Source organism: Cinclus cinclus, chromosome 15 (genome assembly GCF_963662255.1).
Source record: "Cinclus cinclus chromosome 15, bCinCin1.1, whole genome shotgun sequence".
In the NCBI taxonomy this organism is placed as follows: Eukaryota; Metazoa; Chordata; class Aves; order Passeriformes; family Cinclidae; genus Cinclus; species Cinclus cinclus.
The window spans coordinates 9,513,920-9,535,663 of record NC_085060.1 but is presented as its reverse complement, the minus strand read 5'-3'; the positions used below and the strand labels follow the sequence as shown (position 1 = coordinate 9,535,663).

At 48.3% G+C, this 21,744-nt stretch overlaps 1 protein-coding gene across 3 annotated transcripts in view; it reads right to left on the bottom strand.

The window, feature by feature from the left end:
* The window catches only part of DOCK11 (dedicator of cytokinesis 11), a 77,251-nt gene extending 64,871 nt beyond the window's left edge, over positions 1-12,380 (bottom strand). For all 3 annotated transcript variants that reach the window (XM_062503016.1, XM_062503017.1, XM_062503018.1), the window contains exon 1: positions 12,249-12,380. In XM_062503016.1, coding sequence (XP_062359000.1) covers positions 12,249-12,350 — 102 coding nt within the window. In that variant the 5' untranslated portion in view covers positions 12,351-12,380. The remainder of the gene's footprint in view (positions 1-12,248) is intronic.
* Positions 12,381-21,744: the final 9,364 nt, after the last annotated feature.

Sequence of the window (21,744 nt, the reverse complement as noted above, 5' to 3'; positions counted from 1 at the left end):
TGACAGCTTGTTCATGTGAAGTATAGGAAAGAACATTTCTATTTTAAACGTTCAGCGCTTGAAAACCAGCAGCCACCTGTCTTCCAGTGTTCTGCATTTGAATACCATAAAACCACACCTCTTTTTTGTTATATATGATTAATGTTTTTCTGAGACCCATTTCTCTCAGAATTACAACAGATATCACCCAAGCAATGTGAACGCACAGAATGAAAAATGTTTCTTTTGGGGATTTTTTAAAGCAGCGCCCAAAGGAAAACTATGAGAAAGCTTTTGTATTTTCAGTCCTATTGGTTCAGCCTTCATATATGACAATATCCAGAGAGGAAAATGACAAACCAGGCTGGTTTGGCTCCAGTGTAACCAATTTTCTGGTCCCTTTGCAGTGACACAAGCCCTCAGCAGCTGCCAGCGCACAGCGGAAGCCAAGCCCAGCACTGGAGCTGCACCACACCTGACTTTCACTTCTCGTGGTCCCAACGGCCACCAAACACTCACAAACACAAGCACACACACCCTGCCCTGCAAGGCTTCCTCTGAGCCTTCCACTGAAAAACCTGCAGGTTCAGCAGCCCCCAGCACGTGACTTTTTCTCACATTCTCAGAAATGAAGCCCTACCCAGTGTGCGCATCCACATTTCACAGCAGCAAGAGAGACACAAATGAGATGAGTTTTAAAAGTGCTGGTTGTTTAGAGCAGCTGAAGAGAGAAGGAGGAAGAGGACAGATCATGTGTATGTATATAACTGTATAATCTCAGAGTGTACAACTGTTCCCCAAAATTTAGCAACCATTTTACAGCCTATTTGCTGCCTCGTCTGTTGCAACCCTGCAGTGCACTTGCACAGAAAGCCAAGCAAAAGCCCAAATTTTAAGATAAATACCAAAGGGTCAAATAGGTGAAATACACCTATTTGAAAATTAGAGGAAAAGTCAATTTGGAGAACTAAAAGCTAAAAGAGGGGAAAATGGAGGCGTACAACTACCCTTGGGACATACCTGTCACAGCTAAAATCACATCACTTCTGAGACTGGCAACACTCCAGGACAGAGGGACTACTCCTCACTGCAATGCATAATCTGGAAATGTGAGTATACCTCAAAACCAGCAGAAAGAAGTGCCCACTTGTTTTTATTTTGCTCAAGAAACCTGACTGTGCATGAGAGAATTCAAATGATGCCTGGGAACTGAGCAAACTCACTTGGCAAACCATATGGGCATATGGAATTGAGCAATTTCTATCCACAGAAAAGCTTTTCCAGAGCCAGGGATTCAAAGAGCAGGTCAGGGCAAACTCAGATTGGGTGGTCTTTAAGAGTTTTTTGTTTTAGTATCACCTTTGTGACTCCTCTCTTTTTCCACCCCCAGTTCCTGCACTGCCATCTGATCCCATTTACACACTCTCACTCAAGCTTGCAGAAAGGCTACAGAGCTAAACTTACAAAAGCTCAGATTCACAGAGAAGTCATCACTCCAGACTGCTGGGCATAAAAAGGAATAATGAAAACCCATAAACTCTGGGTTTGGCCATGCAGTGTTTATAGAACTGCCAGAAACCTCTGCAAAGCCAGAATAAAGTCTGTGCCCTGACGACTTTGCATTCAAAGCTCCAGAAGGGAAGAGGTGGGAACAGAGATCAGGGGAGGAAGGGCAAGCAGGGAGACTGTGAGTCAGCACATATGGCAGCAGCCACAACACAGTGCAGCCTTGCTGATGCCAAGAGGGTCGTGGGCTTCTCAGCAAAGCCACATTTTGGGTAGAAATCAGCAGGGAGGCAACGAGGCAGCTCTCAGCAGGTGACAGAGAGCTTGTGTCCACGAGCCTGCTGCAAACCCAGCACTCAGCTGGATGTAGCAGATGTACAATGGTAAAACCTCAAAGATGAAAAACTGTTGATAAAGCTGGGTACGAGCAGGCCAAAATTATTTTTACGCTGACCAGAAAGAAGGAAGTTCAAAAACACAAGAAAAATGTCCAGAAAGGAATCCTGGCTCTGCTGAAGACACCAGAATACTGAGACACCACAGGGACAGGTGAGAGGGATGGACTGCAGGGTGGGCATGCAAACACACAGAGCATCTTGTGAAATGGAGGAAAACCTCACCAGAAGGAGGAGGAGCAGGAGGAGCATGGAGAAGGAAGGGTCCCAGGAGCTGGCCCAAGGTGGTGCAAGGGAGGGCAGAATGGGGATGGGGGTTTTACCCATCTGGGGATGGATCTGAGCAGGGATCACATCACGGGACACAAGAACTATGCAAAGGTTGGGCTGTGTGGCTGTAAGAGGCAGGAGATGGGGTCAGGGAGGCCAAGAGGGGTTGGCAGAGAAGGTGTGCACTACAGACAGGAGAGGAGCCCCATGGGCAGTCAGGAAGGGAAGAAGGAATTAGTGAGAAGAAGGGGCCTGCCAGGGAGTGATCAGGTGCAAGCACAGCTCAGATCAAGGCTCTGCACAGCCCTCCATGGGCAGCAGGACAGCAACCTCCTAAACACCAACACACCATTGCTAAGGGCCTCATTAGACAGGGCTCTGGGCCAGAGGCCACACACTCCTATCTCCATGCAGGAGTTATGTGTGTACATCCAGACTGTGCCACACTCAGCTCTAAAGGCGGTGCCAGCAGCACAAGGCTGCTGTGCCCCACTCTTTCCCTGCTCTGCACTGCATGGAGATGGCAGCACCTTACAGGAACTCTGAGAGAAATAAAAAGCCATGTCATGGTGAAGGGGAGGATGAGTGCACAGTCCTGGCACCCTGCAAGAAAACATCTGCAGTGGAAATGACTCACTCTTTTCATCGAAAGCTCAGAGCAAAAGTCAGCCCCATCTCCTGTGATTCCCTCCACCCTGCTCAAGTTTTGTGCAAAATCATTTCACCGACCCACACCTCTCCTCCCCTGCACCAACGGCCCTGGGTGCCACCAGAACCTGGGTTCTGGGTACTCTGTAAGATAGATGTCTCTTTTTGCAATGTAATGCTCACTTTCCAGTGAAAAAGCAAGTGTCTGCAGTCACAGTGCTGTCACTGAGAGCAACACTCCATTGGTACAGACACCAGCGTGGAGAAGGCTTGAAGAAACACACAAAAAGTTCATGTCAGTGTAGACATGCAAACGTTTACCTGTCATTATTAGGCCTGTCTAATAAATGGAATTCAGGCCTTGAAGTGTCTCCAAATTGGTTTATAAATTACAGGAAGCCAGAATAATCAGCATATGACTCTTCCTTCCACTTACTCAGAAGTGGACTCCACAGTTCACAGCCTTTAGCAGATCCCATTCTGAAGGAGAGCTCTGCAGCCACGAGGGGCAGGAAGTTTTCTTCTTGAAAGCTTGAGATTCTTGCATAATCGCTTAAGCAAATAGCCCTCAGGAAACAGCTGCATTGCAATGAAGCAGTGAGAGTTCACAGCCCAAGTGTGAGTGGCCCAGCCTAGAAGGCAGCGCTGCCACTCCAGCCCACCTGCACTTCACCTTCACGCATCACCTCTGAAAACGATGCCTTGAACAAGTGCAGAGTCAGCAGGAAAAGCACTGGCATGTGGCAGCTGGGGGCATGACCCATGTCTGGCATGAGCACACACTTGAGGTGGTCCAGAACTGCTCCCGCACAGGGTAGTGCATCAGGACAAGCATGTGAGATTGCTTTCAGTACTCTTGTCCCCTGTGCCTGACCTTCCTCAGGATCACCAAGTGCTTCTGTGTGACAGTGACAGCTCAGTACACTCTGCCACGCAGTCTCCAGTCCCCAGCCACAGCACCTGAAGTCCTGCGAGTCCCTGCCTGCACAGGTACACCCTGGCTCAAATCCAGCCCTTCTCCTCAAGGAGCAGAGGGAGGGATCAGGGTAGCTCTACGTCAGCCAAACTGCACCTGCATCCAGCTGAGTATCTGCTGCAGAGCATGAGAGATGTGCAAACACATCACAGCTTTGATTTTCTCCTTCGAAAATAACAGAGCTAACAGAAATTGGCAAAAAGGTATTGGTCTCTATGGGACAGCTGAATTTCTGCCAGATAGGACTTCTCAAAACAGTCTGTAAGCACAGGCATGCTAAAAAAGGAAAATAGTAATTACAACAACAATAATACATGTTATTTATTTAGGTTCTTAACTGGAACATCCCAAAGTGCTTTTCAGATGTCACTTGTATTTCATCATTTATTTATGTAGTATCAGTTTTATATTTAGCATCCAAACCCAGAATAGCCAGCTCCAGAACATCTTAAAGCAATTAATGGCACATAAGCAGAACCCCTCCCTTTCCTGTCTGTCTGAAACTCTTGTTTTTCACTTAGAAAACCACTCGCACGCAGGGCTGAGCCAACAGTGCAGCCTCTGCCCCAGGCGAGCAGGGGAACACTCCCAGCCCCACTGGAGCAAGGACAGGGCCAGGACGAGGGCAAGAGACTTGTCCAACCAAGCCCATGGAGCAGCACTGGGGAGGAACAGAGCAGGAAGTCACAGGCCAGTTCTGGGCTGCCTCAACAAGAGAGTGAACAGCCCAGCAACACAGCCAAGCCCAGCCATGTCAGTGGTGGTTTCAGCAGTTCAGGAAGTTGTCTAAGCCTCATCTGTGCTCCCTTTTCAGGCTACAGGCACTGAATTGAGGGGCAAAGGGGCTGTAAAGTCAAACCCTGCTCTCCCCAGCAAAGCAGGGGAGACTGTGGCTGGGCTCTGCAAGGGACAACTCCTTGAGGTTTCAACCCACCCACAGACAAAATGCAACAACAACAGAAGTCAACAGAAGCACCTCAAAGCCTCCCCAAATAAAAACATCCATACAACCGCCAGCATCATGCAACAGGACAAGGGAGAATTTAGGGCTCCCCAGGCACAGAGGGAAAGGAAAACCTGAGTCCAGTGCAACTCCCCTGGAACCCCAAAGTGCCATGGAAAGCAGTTCTCTGCTGGAAGATGGGTTTCTCTCCCTGAACACCAGCTTTGTGGGCATTCAGCCCACCTCAGCCAGCATCATCATATCCCTCCAAAAGATGGAGACTCCCCTTCCTTCTCCTGACCATGACCTTTCTACCTGCCCCTGTCACAAATGCAGCTCCTGCCAAGCCTCTCGTGTCCCTGTGTCCCCCATCCCTTTCTGGCTGGCACAACAGCTCCCTTGAGTCCCTGCTCCAGCTCACCCCATGCCCCCAAGGGCCGAATACAGAGCCTGTGCTTGGCAGGCTGACAGAGCCCTGGCAGACATGGAGCCAGCTGCCCTTCTGAGCCCTGGCTTCCTCCAGACCTCTAGGACACGTGCCCTGCTCCACACACAGATGCTGCAGCCCAGCCCACATCCCAGCTCCTGACCACTGCCAAAACACAGCTACATGTATGGCTGTCACAGCCCTTCAGAGCAATGCACGGCACTCTGACATGACCAGCTCCTACTGCTGCACAGGGGAGGTGCCACTTTTCTGCCTTTTCCCATGCACTGGCCTTGCTCAGGGCAAAAGAGGCCAGACTGAAGTGGGGATGTCACCCAGCATGGAGCCAGGGGCAGGATGAGGGAGTGGGGAATGCTGTAGAACAGCACAAAGTCTCCTTCCAGATGCAGCTCCTCCCTAGGAACAGTCCTGTGACAGGAGATATTAATAGGGGAGAGAAGAAACTGCTTTTCAGTGAGAGAGAGGGGTGAGAAAGGGGTCAGGAACAAGCAGCCCTGACCCCATTAGAGAAGCAGCAGGAGGCAGGGAAAAACTGCAAAGATAAGTCAGGGCTGTGTTCAAGGAAAGAGGAACCAGCAAGGGAGAGCTTTGATTTGTAATTTAAAGGGAATGAAAGAGATGGAAAGAGTTGGTGGCAGGGAAACATATTCCAGCATTTTTAAGACAGCAATGACCACAAAGGCATAAATAAATATTTTTTTCTTCCTTGCACAAAGCAGGAGTGAGGAAGCCAATTAAACCAGGGATGCTGAAGCACACGTGTACCCCATGTCTGGCTGCTGTTCAGCTGCTGTGTGTGACCGTGACTTGCATTCTCAGGCCACAGAAATGTCAAAAGCTTTGTGCAATTTTGCACCATTAGACATGATAAATCAGCAGAGGGCTAAGTGAAATTATGAAAAAGCCACCCAGCTGCATATAGAAAAGGATGCTACACTATACATTACAGCAGGCAGTCCCAGTTCAAATGCTCCTGGTGTTGGGAGAGATACCTGCAAATATCTCCAGATACCAGAATAAGCTGAAACAAAGCCCAGGAGCCATCCACTCACTGGATTCTGAGTGCACAAATCCCAGCTGCAGTGCTGGCATTGGCTGCAGGCACCACCACCAACCATCTGTTCCAGGCGTTTCACTGCACTGACGGTGGCAGGCTGGGGCAGATGCTAACAATGCAGGGACACCTGCAGTTTCATGACATTGTCCTCAGCACAGAACCAACCACTCTCAACCTTGCCCAGAGAGTGCTAAAACCCCAGCTAGCAAAATGTGCTAAGAGATAAGCACACACAAGGGCTGAATGGTTTGCTCTCTTCCAAGAGCTTTCCTATAACAAGCAGGAGGACACACACATTTAAATGATGCCTTGGGAAGGATAAGATTTTGTGCCCATCAAAAGCTTGTCACTGCCTCCAGAAACCTCAAGAACTAGACACATTGACTGCAGCTCATCCTGTAACAGTCATACCTCAGCAGAGACACTCATAGAAGAGCAAGGGATTACTCCATCTCTTGAGGACTGGGTATCAGTAGGAGGTATGCCAGAGATTTGTCCCCAAACAGCTGCAGAGTGTACTTGGAGCCTTGCTCCTCCCCATCAAGCTGTGCCCTTCATCCAGTCCACAACTGGTGTGTGCTCAGGCAGGAGCAAACCTGGACACTTCCCTGGCACATGGCACTCAGCCAGCCCTGGGCTGAATCCAGCCCCTCAGGGCACAGGAGCCCTGATTCAGGAAAGCATGTGATGAATTTTAAGAATGCTTTTAAGTGTTTTCTTGAATAAGCCCCTGTGAACAACATTCTCTCCACAAACCTTTCCACAGGAGTCCCAGGGCCAGCTGAGGTGGCCAACTCTGGAGGCACCTGGGCACAGCAGGCAAGCCCTGCCCTGGTTAAACCAACAGCAAAACTCCTGCCCACTTACGTAGGGGGAGAATTTCCTCCCAGGCCCCATATATGTCTGGTTTTCTATGTAAATTGTGCAAACACAGCATGTTGACTACCCCCAGAGGGAACACGCATATATTCTGTCTCTCTTGAGTGCCAAGATCACTACAAACGCTGCATATAAACAGGCTTCACATTGATCAAAGTGAATTTAGCTTATTAAAAGAGGATTCTATGCAGAAAGCTGATTTCCTCTGTATGAGCATAAATTGAGGCACTAATAATATAGTTTAAGCTGAAAAAAAAACCACAGAAAGAACAAAATGCCTTTTTGCCTCTAGTCAAAACCTCCTTAGTATCACCATTAAGGAGGTCTAGATCTCCTTTTTGTGTCTGTCTGATACTGAGCCACCCATAGAAGCCCAGCCCAGCCAGGATCAAACAAAACCCATCTTCTCCTGGCACACTGCCCACCCTCTCACAGGAGCTTTCAGGGAGCACATCCCACAGCACCATGTAACACAGAGAGCAGACACTTGCTCTGAATACCTCTGCATGGCAAGGATCCACACAGTTCTTTGCAAGCAGAGGCTCTCCCACACTGCCATTGCTGGTCCAGACCTATGAGTGCCTGGGTGCCACCAAGCCGTGCCCTGCAGGTACCCAGAGATGCTCCCCTGGCCTGGCTTACCCAATGTGGGTAATCTTTTGCAGCTGCTCCTTCTCAGATAAGACACTATGGCTCTGCATCCTTTCTAAAATCTTCATGGCAAAGCAGTAAATGCATCTTCAGTTAAACTGTATAGAAATGATCTAAAGAAAATCAGAGCAATTGTGCGAGACTTAAAATTGCCACCAGATGACTGGGTTTGGCAGCACTGTGGGAAAATGCATCATCTGTGTTTTGTCAAGTGCTTGCTGCTCTGATCTCGTGCCTCCCACACTTTTAATTTCTCTGTCACGACACAAAGAACGACACTTCTGGAAAAGCTGCACGTGGGTTGAGACAGAGCCCCCTCTCCTTGCAGGGCCCCAGAGCTGCTGAGCACATCCCAAAGAGACAGGGGAGGCACAGGGTGTCTCTCAGCTTTGGCCTCACACCCACCCAAACAAGTGCAGCTGGTTTGGCTCCTCAGGCAGAAGGAAGAGCCTTTGCTGTTGTCCTGGCAGTGTCAAAAGGATCTCATTCACACACCTGTGCTCTTAAACTGCTCGACTCCACGATGCCCCACTGCACTCCATGGGGTGCAGATGGGGTGAAGGAGAGGTGTACAGGCATTTCCATCAGAGCAAGGACAGGACTGCACACGTGCACACCTGAGCATCCTGCTGGCAAGTGTCCAAGCTCTGCAGCTGCCCGGGTCCCACATCAGCCACTGCCTCTGAGCTGAGTTCTCCTGCCTTGCTGCTCAACTTTCCCACTATTACTCAGCAACATCAGAGGATGGGAGGAGGGAGATTGCACTGGAGGTCTGAGCCAAAATCACCCATCTCTATCCACTGCCAAAGGTCCCTGCCTGCTCTCTTTCAGCTCTAGCCCAGATGCCTCTCCCAGGTACCACCAGCACTTTGGTTCTAAAGATGCACTTCTAACACAATATTTTACTGTTGGTGCCCCAAGGTTTAAGCTGCAGGTCATCTTTTGGTTAAGAATGGTTAAAGTTATCACACTGGGGCTTTGACTGCTCTTTTCTTAACCCAAACTTAAAATTTCCCTTTATCTTTCAAGTGTGTCATTTATCCCACCTGTCAACAAACACTTCCACTAAATTTGTCTGTTTATTTAAACAGTGACATTATTTGTCAATTAGCCTGCCAAAACTTCCTCCCCAGTTGTAATCAGTAGCGCGCATCAGGGACCATTCAAAGCTGAAATTGATACAATCTGCCCTGCAGCCTTCTTGAAGAAAAGAGCACAGGGAGAAGCAGGGTTCCCACAGAGCGGGGCTGCCTGCGGCACCCGGCACTCCCAGCGCTGCTCTGCAGGGCTGTGCCTGCGCTCAGGGATTCCTGCAGAACTTTTCCTCCCCTACACAGCCTGGCTGTGAAGGAGATGCAAGGCCAGAATGATGGCTGGGATGCTGGCAACAGCAGCAGAGTAAGAGGGAACAAGAGCCCCAAGTGAACTGCACTTCATCCTTCCCCGTGCCCCCCCGTAGGGCCCAAAGTGCCCGAGCTCCCCACCGCAGCCTGTGCTCACTTCCACAGCTGCAGGTTACAGCTCTCCTTACCCTGACAGGAGCAGCACTGACTGCATCCTAGCAGCTGGTCCAAAGGGCAGCATGTGGACACAGGCACTCCAGGACACCTTGGAAAAGGACAACCTCCCCTCACTGCCAACCACCACCATAGTCAGTGCTTCCTCTTCACAAGCACAAAGGAGCAAAGCCTACCAAAGTCAACAGTATAAATATTCTCCTTGCACTAGACAGGCATAAATCAAAAAGCAGGAACAGAAATAAGATGGCATGGGCTTCACTGCACCTGTAAGACAGTAGCTCTGTAACCACACTGTACCAGACACTGCACTCCCTCGGGCTGGACACAGCACTCCTGGCTGGAGAGACACCTCCTTTAACACACACATTGTGGCTCTGTACAAGCTGACCACTTCCATGACATTAAAAGCTTTCCTCACTGAGGTATCTTCATTTATGAGCATTTCATTCACTGACTACAAACAGCTTCTTACTCCAGACAGTTCCTTGTCTCTAGGAGTGCCCTGAATGCCCAAAGCACCGAGCTCAACCAACACACTGAGAGTCCCATGGTGCCCACTCCTCCTGGGGATGAAGGTGTGTGCTCTGGTACCTGCAGCATAAGCTCTGCTCACCACCCCTTCATCTCCTTCATGCTCACCACCAGAGATTCCTGTGCTTTCAGCTGTGATTGCCACAAGGCAAGCAGACAGCCAAGGCACTTGACAACATGACCGAGGGAGTATTAAAATACTCACATACTTTTTACTGACTCAACATCACCTGCTGTGCCCAGGATGCAGAAAGAGGATGGGATCCTGACAGGCACAGGTTCCAGTGCAATTCCAGTCTGCTTCAGAAAGTTCCAGCTCCTGACATTCTGGGACACAGTGCATCACTTGCTGCCAGCCTGCTCCATCCAGTATCAAATGGCAACTCCTACTCCCCATGTACCCACTGGCCATCCTCTGCATCCCCGCTGAGCTCAGCACTGTCCCAGGGGGAGGGATCACAGTCCTGATGCTGGGCCCTTCCACCTGCCCCACACTGGCTGTGGCAAGGAGAGGGTAGATGGTTTGGGGAGATGCTCACACAATGCTCTGCAGCTGCCCAGCACCACCAGCACCAAAACTGAGACTCACCTTGGGAACAAGATCAGAAACTATGACTTCTCAGTCTCACCCTCACTCCACCACTCCCCACCATCATTTCCCAGGATCCTCTCTGTACCCTCTCAACAGCCAGCACACAGACATCCCCTTCCTCACAAAGAGGATGAGCTGCTAGATAGAGGGGAGCCAGCTTTTTGCTGGAGCAAACCTCATCCTTAATCACTGAGGAAGGTCAAAATGCCATCTGAGACAGTCCTATAAGCTTGTGCCACCTCCTTCCCCACTCCTTGATCACTGCAGTGCCTTATGGTTCTTCCTAGTGATGCATAAGTGCTGGGATTTATCCGTTGCTGCTGAACTGTCGAAAGCAGAAAACTCTGCCAGGACCTGGGGATCAGAAACACCTGCCCTCACCCTCCTCTGGTGCTTGGCTACAAACACACGAGGCAGCACAGCAGCTCTGGGGATTTGCCTGCCAGAAAGAGAGAGAAGTTGGCAGGGACAGCATGGGCAATGAAACCCTAGAGAGGATCAGAAAAAGAGTGGCTGCCTGATAGACTCTGATGGCTCCTTTGGGTTCCTGTCAAGGTTTTATTTATCTTCATCTGCAGTCCCACCCATCTCTTCCCCTTCTGAGAGACAAAACCTCACAGAGGCACTACATAACCATTTGCCTGTAGGATACCAAAGCTCTTCTGGTTCCATATATGCAACTCTATTTTTAATTGAAAGTTCCATTAGCTTGTACAAATCCTTTGTCCCTGTATATCGTTGATGAAAGAGGGAAAGCAAATCACATGGAAGCCCATAAGGATCCCCAAACAACTGCACATAGGAAGCAAAAACGAGCACGAGGAAATCAGGCTGAATTATCACCATGGCTTTTTTTCAGATTTAGAAATCTGCAAATTCACAAGCAAACTCTGTTTTTAAAAGAAATGTTCAAACCTCTCAAATTTATTTAACAGCACATGCCATTCAATCTAGTAGTGGAGAACTAATGGGAATTATTTGCTGAACTTGTACCGCACTTTCAGCATATCCCATTGCCTAACCTTCCTTCCATCAAAGTCAAGGTCAAAGTTGATTACACATTAAAGTAATTCAATGAGCACCAGTGAAACATATCCAACAAAGCCCCGGGAAGCTGCGAGCTGACCCGGGCATCCTCCCAGGGCACAGCACTGCCGTTTGCACAGCTGTGAGCACAACAAAGACAACCTGCTGCAGCATCCCGCACGCCGGGATGAAACGCATCTGATAACGCACCTGACTTTCACCCTAGACATTAGAGCGCTATTCCCTGGATCTATGGGGCTCCCGGCTCACGCCAGCGTCTGTGCCTCCCACCTCGCCGGGTCGTGCCCTTCAGTCCTGCCCTATCCGTGTGCCGCTTTCCCACTGCCTGCCCCCCTGTCACTCCGTCACCTGTTTGCTCAGAGCCTCTCGCTCACAGGTTCCCGTGAATTCCTGCTGCCACCACCCAGCCCCAGGGCTCGCCAGGACCGAGCTCCGCTTCCCCGCGCCCCTCTCGGCTCTGAGCGCTCAGAGGGGCGCGGTGGCGGCAGGTGGGGTGGCCGGCGGGATGGCACGGCACAAGCCACACGGAGGGGATCCCAAAGACAGATCCCGGTCCCCTGCCTTGCCCAGCCGCGCCCTCCTCATCCCTTGCCCGGCGCTTCCCAAATCCTGCCCCGCCGCGCCCTGCGCATCCCCCGCTCTGCCAAGCTCCGACCCAGCTCTGCCCTTTCTCCAGCCCATTCCTCTTCTTCTCCCCGCTCTCGGCGCATCCCCAGCCCAGCTCTGTCCCTTCCCAGCGCTGACGGGCTCCTCCCGCTGCCGCCCCTCGCCGAGCGGACCCGGGCGCGGCCGCTCCCGGCGCTCACCAGCACGAAGGAGCTGCGCACCGCCTCCGAGACGCTCTGCCGCAGCTCGGCCGCCGTGCCCGGCTTGCTGAGCCGCTTCGTGAACTTCCTCACGTCCGACATGGCGACATGATACGATACGATACGATACGATCCGAGCCTCAACCTCCCTCCCCTCCGCGCTCCCTCGCCGCCGCGGGGCGGGCGCGGCCGGGGCGGGCGGAGCTGCGGGGCTGAACCGGGCTGGGCTGAACCGGGCTGGGCTGGGCCGGCCCCTGCTCGCCCCGCCCCGCCCTGCCCCGCTTTGTCCCCGCCGCAGGTGCCTCGGAGCCGCCCGGGTACCGCAGGGCAGGATCGCGGCGGAGCTCCGGGGGTGCAGCAGCGACTTGGGCACGGCGTGCAGGGACCAGCAGCCTCCGGCTGAACGGGCTGGATGTTGAGAACGACAGAGACTCGGTGCCGAATGGGGCACGGCTCCGCTTGGGCCGCTGATGTCCCTGCTCTGCCAGGTGCTCCTGCAGGGCTAAGCTGGATCCAGAACAAGACCTTTCTACTAAGCATCTCTGTGCTGGTTGGGGCCGCGTTAAATTTATTTTTCTCCGCGGCAGCGGGCTGTGTTTTGGATTTGTGCTGGAAACTGTGTTGGTGTTGGTAATTAGGGATGTTTTCCTTCCCGCGGAGCAGCGTCGATACAGAGTCAAGGAAAGAGCTTTTCTGCTCCTCACCCCACCCAGAAATTGCTGGGGGTGCAACAAGGTTTTGGGAGAGGACACAGCCAGGGTAGCTCATTCTAACTGATCCGAGGGACATCCCACACCCTATGGCAGCAGCTGGCTGGTGTAAAGCTGGGTCAGAAGAAAGGAGTGGGGATATTCGGAGTGTCCAAGTCACCATTACTCGTGAGGGGGCTCTGCTGTCCTGCGGATGGTTGAACACCTGTCGGCCCTGGGGAATTGTGAATGAATTCCTTGTTTTGCTTTGCCTGTGTGAGTGACTTTTGCTTTACTTATTGAACTGTATTTAGTTTCCTCACTTATACCCTCCTTTCTGCTTCTCCCCCTACACCCCACTGAGGGGAAGGGTTGGAACAGCTGTCTGCAGCTGAGCTGAGAGCTGGAGTTAAAGGAGGAAAAGATCCAACCTATAGACTTTACTATAGGAAAGTGCTTTGATTACAGAGGCCATGATCACATTTGCTTGCCCAGCTGCAAAACCAAGAAGTAAGGATATGAAAAGAAGATTCCTAAGGACTCAATTCCTACGCCTTATTACTTTGTCATTGTGCACTTCTTTGAAGGATGGTGATTTTGAAATTACAATAGAGCCTTTGTTTTGTTCATTAAAGCTTTATTTTTTAATAATTTTGTGTGTTGTGTCTTCACAGCAAGATACTGAATTGAATAAAGTTTCCATATAGACATAGGAATTTACACACTTTGTTCCATGACTGACTAAATACTATCTACAAGGATCTCACTGGAATTACAGGCATGCCTTAAGTCACACAACATATAGAGAAAGAGTTTTAATTATGAGAGCCAATTTGTAGGGGGTAATGAATACAGCCATTATGATCCAGGCCATTCAGAATGTTATCTGTGACTTCTAAAGCATGCAAGCCAGTTATTGTTCTGCTTTTTAGCAGTTCACTGAAGGGGCAGGAGTCACTATTTCATATGAAACATTTATCTGTTTTTTTTTACATCAGAAACAAATCTGTTTTACTTCAAAACATCTGAAATTGTATTGTTAATTATCAAATATCTCTTAGATATGGGAAGGAAAAGGAAGAAGTTGATGAGTTAAAGAATTTGCATTTTCACAAACATGAAGCTCTTCCAAACCCAAGTTAAATGAAAAGCATTGTGATGCACAATTCCAGTAGCAGCACAGCGAGGTTCACATCCTTATCCCTACACCCATGAATGTTCTTGCAGAGATTTTCTCAACCACTTCAAATCCTCACAGCACAGCCTCCAGTGACTGCCCTGCAATGAACTGGCAATAAAATTATTAGGTCTCCTTCATCTAGCCACAAAAGGACAGGTAACACAACTATGCTTGTCAGAGTGAGGGTGGCCCTGTTCATCCTGGCTGCTGGGGAGAGCTCCTGGCCCCTGTGGTTCCTCACAGGGTGTTGGGCACTGCAGGAGAGACCACACCAGTGGCTGGGGTCAACATCTTTGGCAGAGCCATTTCTGCCTTCCACTTGCTACACTAGGAACTGCTCTGAGAAGCAGTGTTTGTCCGGGGAGTGCTGTGATAGTCACTTGACAAGAAATAAAACCCTCCCTAAAGCACACACTCTATTTCTTATCCAGAAGCAAAAGGTTCCGACCAAGATGCTGAGCCTGGTACAGTGCCAGCTTCCAAGGAGCTGCCCATCAGCATCACACTGACCTGAGCTCAGCAGCCAGGGAAGACTAGTGAACAATTAGGCTGTTTTTTGAAGCAAAGCATGAAAGGGAAAATAAGAGCAAAGGGAAGGACACATCACATGAAAACAACAGAAAAGCAGAGAGCTGTGACTCCCTCTTGGGCAGACTAAACATCAGAGCAAGAGTCTCAAGCACAAAAAGTGTTAAGGCAAGACAACAGCAGCCACAGCACTGCTGTTACAGACAAATCCAGACCTGCAAGGACGGTAGTTTTCATCTCCTTTTACACAGAGAAAAAAGGCCAGTAATGGTTTATCAGGACACGCAGGGGCATTCTGGAAGTGCTGAGGAGTTGCACTGCCTCAGATAACCAAACTTTCTCCAACCCAGTCTGCCATGGGGAACTCACAGATTCAAATGTGCTAACATTTTCATCCCTTTGCCTTTTTGTTGAGACTACAGCCTTGAAGCCTCCCAATGTCATTTTGATCCCACACCTGCTTGAACTGATCAGAGGGTCAGCAGCAGGATCATGTAGTCCCCAGTGAGGTACATGCTGGAAGGTGTAGCAAACCTGGGCTAAACAGCTCTCCTGCCACACCTCCTCCCCAGATCTGCTGGACAGCACAGACTACAGGAAGAGAAAATTTGCAGAGGACATCATATTGACTGATAGTGGTCTATTTCCCACTTACCCGTAGCACTATAGCAAAGAAGATGCACTAAGGAAGAATCTCTTTTTTTTTTTTTTTTTTTTTTGGACAAGTATCTGTCTTTGCAGCTGATGCTGAAATAAGGTCTGGAACCATATATAGGGGACCCCTGAACCAGCTCCACAAGCCTCCCAAACGTGCTGAAGTGTTAGTGGCAGGCTTAGGATTTAATTTCTCAAGCCTTCCAAGATAAAAGGCACTTAAATATTATCAGCCAAGAATCCCATTCTTCACTGCTTTTGCTGCTTATCTGTGGGCCTTTCTATCACCTACCTGCACATGAGCCTGTCCCAGAAAAACCCTTACCTATGTGGTTAACTTCAGCAGGTAATAAACCAAGTGTCCCACTGCATTGGGGAGGGTCCTGCATTCCTGCAGGGAACTTGCCAGACTCAGTTCCAGGTCCAGATGTGCTTTTCTTGTCAGGCAGGAGGAGGACTATGAAGAGGATTATGGATGTCATTACATCTTCCATTTCCCAGCTTCAAAATTCCTGTGAGATACAGCTGTGATGTTTGAATATATTTCTAGTACTTCAAAATTTAAACAAACAACAAGCAAACAAACCAGAAAGTGGCCTTAGAATGATATCTGTACACTTACCCCTCTTGATAGCAAAGCCAAGGCACAAACTGCCCCAGGTCCACACGTGAAGAACTCCTTAAGCAACAATTTTTGCACAGCTTGTGGATTCTGCCAAAGCAAGAGGCAAATGAAGTGCTGGGGTATCTAGATCAGACATCACTCCTCAGCTGCACACGTAGCCAGCCAGCACTGCCGGTGTGCTCAGGGGAAATCTGGGAAGGCTCGGGAGGTACAAACACTGTGCAAGGCCAGGTACACCACAGCTATGGGTGTTCCTCCCTGGGAGCCACACGCCCTGTCACCCATCGCTAGAGGTGTCAATGGCACTGTCATTAAGCAGCCGCTCGTCGGCTCCTCCAGCCCTGTGGAGGGAGGCTGCGCCAGCAGGGCAGCAGCAAAGCGGTCCTCAGCCGCACAGTCCTGGCGTTAAAGGGCTGCCCTCTGCTGACTTATCCCGGATGGCACGGCCACAGCTCCTGGGGACGGGAGGAGCGACAAGTCCAAGCGCTGCCTTTCCCAGCACGGCTCCCTCCGGGTGGGCATTCGGCTCTGCAGGAGCGCACACCGCTGTCCTTCATGACAGGGCTGCTGTACTCCTTCCTCACCTCCTCCAGCTCCTGGGGATGGATGTCACGGCAGCTGCAGGTGCATCCTGGCAGTTCCCATCAGCATCCACCTTCATGGAAGAGCATCCAGGAAGGGTTTGCAGGGATCTTGGGTCCTTGCACAAAGGGTCTGTGAAGTAGCACTAAGAGGCACCACCAGTAATGGATGAATCCGTGTGATGTCCCAGGCTGTCCTTAGCACAGCCTTAGAGAGACAATATTGACCCAGCAGTCACCAGATTTTTGTATTTCATATTTAAAAGCTCTCCCAAAGCTTACCTCCTGAAAAATAAGGTAACTTTATCATATCTGATTTAAGAAAAATAGACCAATATGCTGCTTCTGAAACACCCAGCATTAACTATCTTCAGATACGGAACTACAAATTAGATTAAAAGCAGTTCCAACTGTCTCTAAATCCCCTCTTCTTCTTTTTTCATATGCAGATTTTTTTCTTCTCCCACAGGGAACTGAGCAGAGATAAAACCTCCTCACTCCATGTATTCTGCACACCCAGACACTGGAAGGGAGAGAGGTCAAGATGTGGTTCTTGATGAGGGCCAGCACTGGTCTCACCATACAGGTGGAGAGCCCTGACAGCAACTGCAGAGCTGCTGCAGCATATCACAAACGTGGTCACCCACAACAGTGACAGCTCTGCCTCACTGCCCCTGCAGGCTCCTCTCCTAACCCCAGGGAGAAAAGGCAAGAACAATTTCTGGCAAATTGGGAACACCTCGAGTGGTAGACATCTGAATCTGTTCTAGTGTTTCACTATTCTGACAGGAAAAAAAGCCCAACAACATTTTTAAAATGTTTATTTAAAAATAGGAATTTCCTCTATCTCATTTGTGCCCATAGCCACTTGTTCTTCTACTGGATACCACCAAGAAGCCTCCAACATTTACCCAGCCAGGAATTTTTACACATGGGCAAGACCCCCTGAGATTGCTCTTCTCCAGGTTGACCCAGCTGTCCCAAGCTCTCAATAAGCTCACTAGCCCTTTGGTGGACTCTCTCCAGCATATCCTTGTTTCCCTGTGTACTGGGGAGCCCAGCACTGCAGTGATGATGCCCCTGAGCTGTTGCCCCCTCTTTTCTGCATCCTGGAGTACAACTGATCAGACAGGAGTGATGGAAGGAAAGCACAGAGCTTGGTTTAAACTGCAGAGATCTACTGTAACACAGCAACATCCAGCTTATGAGCAGTTCCCTATTTATCTTCTTCTGCTTGAAGGCTTTTAAGATCATTTAAAGTAACTGCCACACACAAGAGGATTATTAACATCTCACACAACTCCCATGGGCAGCTCTCTAGTTTGGACAAAGAATACAGCAATTAAGAGGTTGATACACACAGCTGCTGGACATCCCCCCTTAGGTCAAAGTGCCATTGCTGCCTGGTCTCAGACCAGTATTTTTCATGGCAACTCTATGAGAAGGCAGAAGGAAAAAACTCCCTGATGTTTGCTTCTTTGTATAGATATGTAAGGCCAACTGGAAAACAGTATAAGGGGGAGGGGGATCACCATTGCTCAAACAAATCTATTTCACAATATGCTCTGCAGAGGACAATTAATTAATCTCTCACCCTTTCAAGTTTTCTTATTTTGTTACTGCTTTTAATTATTTGTTTTCAGATGGATAAAGGAAGGAGCAGTTACTTCCCTGAAAACAGAGTCTGTTGAAAACCTTAGGCATTAATTGAACTAAGCAAAGTCCAGCAGGTCTAAAAAGACAAAAATGGCATTGGTACATTTAGATATGCAAACAGAAAAAGTAAATGGAAGCAGAATAGAAGATAACAAGGAAATATTTTCTGTGAGTCTGGTCACATACTGGGACAGGTTATCTAGGAAAAATGTAGCTTCTATCCCTGGAGATACTAAAAGGCCTGTGCAACTTGCTCTGACCTGGGTGAGCAGAGGGGATTGGACTAGAGCTCCAGAAGACTCCCTGGACCTTGAGTAACATGTGATTCTGTTACATGCTGTTCTGTTAACCACCATAACATAATACAACCCTTTATTCAGGAGGGTACTGAAGGATAGGTTTAAATTTATACATGAACCCAACAAAAATCAAAGGAGTTACAGTTAGTGGAAGAACAAACTTTCTGGCACAGCTCTAAATATGTGCTCATCACTTACTGCAGTTAAAGACAAATTTACCCACAGGCTAAAACAAGTAGTCGTGTTCCTTTGTGAATGGCTTTTTGTGTGTTCTTCTGTACATAACACTTGGCTTCACTCATTTTTCATGCTCCATTTACTGAGCATTATAGTCTGAGCAGAATTCCACACCAAAGCCTGAACCACCATCACTAAAGCATGTATCAGTTTCTAACCATGTGAACTGAAAAGCTTCCATTGCACCTTCGCAGGAGACCAATACTATTAGCAAAATACTAGGAAAGCAAAAGTAGCAGCTACTGATATCTGCATAAAGAACATGGATTCATGACACCAGCAGAACATCCTCTTACAGCCCTCCAGTTAGTTCCCACTTTCACAAAATGAAGCAATGTGCTTATAAGCAGTTTCAAACAAACAAGGTATCATATATGCAACTAGAGAAAACACTTAGAAAACAGACACTGATAAAACAAAAAAAATTTGCATTGCTGATATTCCAGCCAGAAGCAGCAGGTAAGTTTGCCTCAGAAGGTAACAGCTTAGCATTCCTTACACTCACAGGTTTGGCTCATTTGAAAGAGTGGCCATTTTCCAACACATGTTCAGCAAATTGCTAATGACGGGCAAAAAAAAAGCATAGTGGCCTTCCATGACTGATGAATTGATTCTGCCATGCCTATGGCTAATGCTCTTATATTTAACAGTGTTAGCATCATGCCAGTTGCAGACTTCTGCATTGCTTTCCATTAAAAAACAAAACCCACAAGAATCTCACCAACCAAAAGAAACCAAGACATCCCTCCCCTTTTTAACTTCAGAAAACATGACTCGTGCAGCATCTAGAAATCAAATTTTAGTATGATTCAGCTACTCGATCTGGTTTTTGTCCCTCTGTTTGTGCATTTGGCTTGGTGCCCAGCTCTGAAAGAGACAAAGGTAGCAGAGACAGCTTTGTTTCCAGCCACAGCTACTCACTGCCAGAACCAGCTGCCAGGAGCCAGCTACAGCAGAAATGAGGTGCTGAAGATCTGTGACACTCCAATCAGCTCATTTTATTGATTCTTGGGAAGTGACTGGGTTAATTCACATTTCCTGCACCAAGGTTCTTCTGCAATGCAAATTCCTCACTTTGCCTCCTGGGAATGCTCAATCACTTTCTGCAAGCAGAATTTTGATGACATAAATGTCAATCTTTTGTTCTTTAACAGAAGTTGTTAAGTAGCCCCCTGGAAAAAACACTCCAGAGAGAGAAACCCTCCTGCACAAAGGGAAGTGTTCTATTTCCATAGATCTCCATCCATGCTGCGCTTGTGCTCCAGCCAGGAATGTCACTGCAGTGCAGGGGCACTCCCAGATATCAGGCAGTGAAAGCACTTGACAGAACCCAGCAGGTTCAGCAGGGAAACCGACATTTACCTGCAACTTAACATTTACCTGTGAGGAGAACTTGGAGGCTGTGGACAGAAGCAGAATGTAGCATTGTAAGGCACCAGAGAAACCCCCAGACTCAGCAGTGGCCAAGATCAGACAGGACACAGCACCACTCAGAATGGAACAGCACTTAACCAACACAACTTTTGGAAGGAGAGGGGAAGAAGCACAGATTTCTGAATCATCAGAAATGAGCAGAACAGTTCAACTGGGGAAAAAGCATTGAGACCATTAGAACAATGCAGGGGAACATCAGAACTGTGAGCTGAGCTATTTAGCTGAAAAGCTGAAGATCAAGATAAATGGAAGTTAATCTTCCTCGAGATCAGCTTTCTTTACTGCCTGGATAATGAAAACAATAACCCTTTTTTAATGAACACTAGAGTACTTATTAACAGGTCCAAACACAACATCTTAATAGAGTTTCTGGCAGCTAATATGTAAAACTAACAGTTCAATTTATATCTCCAAAGCAGTCATATTGGAAAAAAAAAACAAAAAACAAGACCATTCAGATCATTAAGAGGTTAGAGAGGAGATTTTGCACAGAACATGTGAAACAACTGCCAAAATGCAAGCCATTCATGCTGCAGGAACTCCTCCCAAAGTCCACTCAGCCCCACATGTACCTCCAACACTGCATGTAGACAGCAGCCAGGTCTTCAGTCACTCAGAGCTGGGTTTGACTCATCCTCTTCTGTGTATTTCTTAGCAGATAATAAGAGCTCCCTTCTCCTATTACTCATCCCTAATTTTTGCATTTACTACTCTAACTATAATATGGGGAAAGCAGGAATGGAAGAGCAGCACACCCACAAAAAAAAGCATACCCAAACCCTCCAATGCTAAACCCACATGCCTCTTCCTTCAGTCTGGACTTTTATTTCCAGAGACAGGAAGGCCACAATGTGCCAAGACTCTGGAATTAAGGTACCTGTAAGCAAAGTGATGGCATTTGTACTGCACAAAACAGCTTCTTAATTTGTATAAGTCAATAAATACGTAGAACATCTGTAACAAACCCTAGCAGTGTCCGGGAACAGCTCACAGAAATCTCAGTCAGTTACAGTCCTCTACACAGATATTCCATATTATAGAAACTGATTTTTGGAGTCACAAACCAAATGTCTTGTGCCATCTCCTCACTTCTGTCAGTTCAGTGGAGCTCAAAGTAACAAGAGAACCTTGAAAGAGTTTAGCTTGTTTCATAGCCATGCAGGTATTTTCAGCTGAGTCAAACTCACACAACTGTGTTAACTGAAGATAATTTTATATAATCTGTGTACCATTCTTGTATCTATTTTGACTAATAATGAACCCCTTGCAACTGTCTTTCTTGTCCAAGACAATTCTGTATAAAGTCATAGCCAAATTCACCTGAGTAAAAAAGAATTAAAAGGTGAGTGAGACTCACTTCCTGCCCTTCCACATCTTCATTCTTCTACTAATGGGAAGGAGAAAATTCTGTGCACACTTGTGAAGTGTCCTCCTCATGCTAAACTATTACATAATTACTCCTAATTCTGCTTAATATCCAGTTGCAGTACTCCATTCCCCATTCCTTCAAAAAGAAAGGTGTGACAAGATCAGGAAAAGTAGTACTCAGAAGGTAACAAGTGCTTGCAGGATCAATGATTGTGAAACATGTCAAAACTACTTTAGACAAAAGG